The sequence below is a fragment of the Monoraphidium neglectum genome (assembly GCF_000611645.1).
Source record: "Monoraphidium neglectum strain SAG 48.87 unplaced genomic scaffold scaffold02818, whole genome shotgun sequence".
Taxonomy (NCBI): domain Eukaryota; kingdom Viridiplantae; phylum Chlorophyta; class Chlorophyceae; order Sphaeropleales; family Selenastraceae; genus Monoraphidium; species Monoraphidium neglectum.
Genome location: NW_014010810.1, coordinates 1 through 3759, shown reverse-complemented (window position 1 = coordinate 3759; position 3759 = coordinate 1). Strand labels below are relative to the sequence as shown.

Here is a 3759-nt window from a genome sequence, read left to right as displayed (position 1 = left end):
GCAGTTTTGTCTCTGTCATGATCTTCAGGAGCGATTCAACTGCGTGGTGATGAGGTTGTGCATGTCATGGGGCTTTGCTAGGTCCTCGGCAGCAGGCCCTCACTGTTGAATATGCGTATCTATGCTTCGCATTGTCCTTAACCAGGAACACCTACCAGCTGAGCACAAAGGTCACTGGCACCTTCCAGACCCTCTTGGCCGCGATGCCCCCGGCCCTGGGCGCCGTCACCCTCGCGTTCGCGACGGGCGAGTGCGGCGCCGAGCGGTGGGCCGGCATCGAGGGGTCGTCGATCGCGGCCGCCAACGTGCAGGCGCTGGTCACCGCCGGGAAGAAGTACGTGATCAGCACGGGCGGGTCCGCCGGGAAGTTCACGTGCGGCACCACGGCGGGGTTCATCGCATTTGTCAGCCGCTACATGAGTGCAAATATGATCGGGATCGACTGGGACATCGAGGTCGGGCAGACGCAGGTGGGTATGGGGGAACTAAACTTTGCAGTAGTTGTATGATCATATGAGGGATGGTGGCCCGCAGGGTGGGAGATACGCAACCCGCAAACAAGGCTTCAGGCAGCTGCAGCATTCTAGAGGTGTCGCATGACATATTCCGCTGCGTGCACTTTGGTCGCAGCCAACACTGCACCAGCCACAGGCCCCCCGCTGCAGTGCACCGGCTACAGGCCACCCGCACACGCACCCGGCCGACTCCTGACCACCGCAACGCCTGCCGGCCCACTCCCAGGCAGAGATTGACGCCATCGTGAAACGCACCAAGGAGGCAGCCACAAGCTACCCACAATTGAGCTTCAGGTCTGCGCCTGTGTGGCTTAGCCCGCACATGATCTGCGTGCCTGCTGCGCCAGCAGGCTAAGAAGTGTATATCATGCTTTGAAGCCTGCTTCTGAAAAGGCACGATACATTGCAAGGGCTGTAATTTATTGGGGCGGGTCATTGGTTTGTTGCCCGCCACCTGCGTGATGTTCCATGCATTGTCCTCAGACAAGCAGCTTTGACCCAGATTATCAAATAGCACGGCTTGCCACCCGCGCACAGCGGGGTTGGCCCTGCAAACCTTTGAATGAATCACCCTTGCAACCAAACTTCTGCGTGCTACCCCTTGCCACACACCCCGCGCAGCTTCACGATAGCTACCTTCGGCGCATCAACCACATCCAGCAACCTCGGCATCACGGGCGACGCCGTGGTCAAGGCCGTCCTCGCCGCAGGCCTCACCAATTACATCATCAATCTGATGGTCATGGACTACGGTGGGCCTGCTGATGTTGATTGGGGACGTAATGAGCCTCATTAAGTTCAAATTTGTGCATGGATAAAAGCATGCCTGAAGATGCCTCCATTCGTGTCGGGCTGGTTTTTTGTTATCGGTGTTGAAGCTGGCAGTCGCACATTTTGTGGGCTGCAGGGCTATTGCTTGTGAGGACCTGGCCATTATGCACTCCTGGCATGGGCATACAACTTGAATTTTTGTAAGTCAACACCACTCCTGCCCTATTGAATGCAATCTGCCCAGCCGAGCAGCACCCCAAAAAAAGGGCCGACCCACCGCTGATGCCGCTCCATCCACCTGCCCTCAAACTACCGCTCGCAGGCGGCCCCAGCTCGTCCGTCTGCACCCTCGGCTCCGACGACCAGTGCGACATGGGCGCGTCTGCCGCCTCTGCCGCCAACAGCCTCAACACTGCCTATGGCGTGCCCTTCAACAGGATCGCCCTGACCCCCATGATCGGCGGCAACGACGTCGTCAGCAACGTGTTCAAACTTGCTGACGTCACCACGCTCTCGGATTACGCGAGTACTAAGGGCCTGGCGGGCGTCCACTTTTGGTCGTTTGACCGCGACAGGGACTGCCCAGTTGGGCCTGCAAACGCCACATGCAATTCGTACAACCAGGCCGGGACCCTGGGTTTCACGAATGCCTTTGTCTCGAGGCTCGGCAGCGCGTGATCTGGATGAGTGAATCTCCCTGGATGGAGCCTGGATGTTCGCGCAAAGGGCGCCGGCAGCGCGGGGGCTTTGCAGGGTGCTGCTGGTTTTGCAATGAGTCACTTGCACTGAAACCTTGTTTGATTCTTCTATTAAATATCCGTGTCTAAAGGTGACTGATTATAATTGCCTTTCTGCACCGCTTGCAGGCTTGCATGGATGTTGCAGATGCCCCAGGCAGCTGCTGCGCTGCTTGATGCTTTCGAAACGAACCCCGGCTGAGAACCCCGGCCCAGGCGGCGCCTGCATTTTTTGCGATTTTGCAGGCTGTCCTGTGTCCTGTGCACATTGGTTGGCTGTACAGAATCAAAGCACCTGTACAAACGTATTGCAAGTCCTTTGCGTGTGCCGTTGTTGAGGGGCTGTGAAACCCCCCTTACTAAGCCACCAAGCAGCACGAACTTGCACCAACTCACGCTGTTCGTCTGCGATTGCATGCAGCTCACTTTGTTTGGAATCGTGCCATTTTGCGTTTAAAGGTGTGGTGACTGAAGTGAAACGTTTGATTGCACCTGAAGGCAGTTGACAGCCAATTACAGCAAGGACACGACGCTAAGCCCGGCTTAGCGTCCTGCACCACCGGGCCGGTGGTGCAGGAGCACGAGCGGGACAATCTCGCAAGCTTGCTGTTTTTTTAGGTATGGATTGCAGGTGAACCTGCGGTGCTGCAGCCCTGGGTTTGTGGCACGCGCTTCAGGGCGTATCCCCTGCACGCGGCGCTTGCTGATGAGTGTGCATACTCGTGCAAAAATTGTGGGACAACGCAGCATTCCGGGCTGAGAGGCAGCGAGCAGAAGCCCAGCTGTGCCTGCCAACCTGCAGGGGCGCTTGGCGACAGGCCACGGTCACACACGTTTACGCCGCCCACAGCCCGGCACTGCTGATGGGCCATGAAGAGCGAATCATGGATCAAACACACTGCTGGGCCCGCCTTCCGGCCAGCCGTGCAACGCAAATGAACTGGCGTCTCGAGTCCAGCGCTCGTACGGAGCACGGCAGGGCCAGCACAGCGGATAGCCGCGCCCCCTGGGCTTCCAATGCACCCCCAAAGATCTCGATCGAGCACGGGCGTGTGAGGCACGGGGTCGCGCCATGCGGCGTCGTAGTGTGGGTGGAGGCCTCCAGTGAAGTGCAGGCGCCGCTGCATCACGCGCCCTGCTGGCCGGCCGACTTCTTGGCCTGGCTCTCCTGGAGTGCGGCGATGTCGTGCTCCGCCTTGGCCTGGGGGCGCGGTGGGTGGGGGGGGGGGTGCACGTCGAAAACGGGGTCAGTACGGGCGTAAATAGGGGGTCAACAGAGGTGTCAACAGGTGCGTCCGCAGAAGGGAGGGGAGCGAGTTGAGGTGGGTGGAGCTGTAGGGTGGGGTGCGAGCAAGGAGGCTGGGGCAAGAGGACTCTGGGTGCGCGACGCGGGGTGTGTTTGTGGTGAGCGTGTGGCCTGTGCACACGGACGGTGTGCAGTGGGCAAGGGCGGCAATATCGTGCTGCGCCTAGGCCTGAGTGGAGTTGAAAGGGGGTTGCCCATTGAGAAGATAGCGGAGCGAGTGCGAGCAAGTAAGGTGCAGGGTGTGGTGCATCTGAGAAGGCTTTGGGCGGTGAGTGAGGCATGTGGTTGTGGTGAGCGTGTGGACTATGGGGGTGGTGTGTGATGGGTGGTCAGTGCGTGTGTGTGTGTGTGCGTGCGTGTGTGTGTGTGTGTGTGTATGTGTGTGTATGTGTATGTGTGTGTGTATGTGTATGTGTGTGTGTGTGTGTGT

General features: G+C 58.9%; 1 protein-coding gene across 1 annotated transcript; it reads left to right on the top strand.

Annotated features, from left to right (window-relative positions):
* Positions 1-203: 203 nt before the first annotated feature.
* MNEG_11592 (chitinase) lies at positions 204-1964 on the top strand (the record flags this gene model as incomplete). Its single annotated transcript, XM_014039936.1, has 4 exons — positions 204-470; positions 742-809; positions 1137-1267; positions 1609-1964. The coding sequence occupies 4 exons, from the start codon at positions 204-206 to the stop codon at positions 1962-1964; spliced, it is 822 nt and encodes a 273-aa protein (XP_013895390.1).
* Between the last annotated feature and the right edge of the window lie 1795 nt (positions 1965-3759).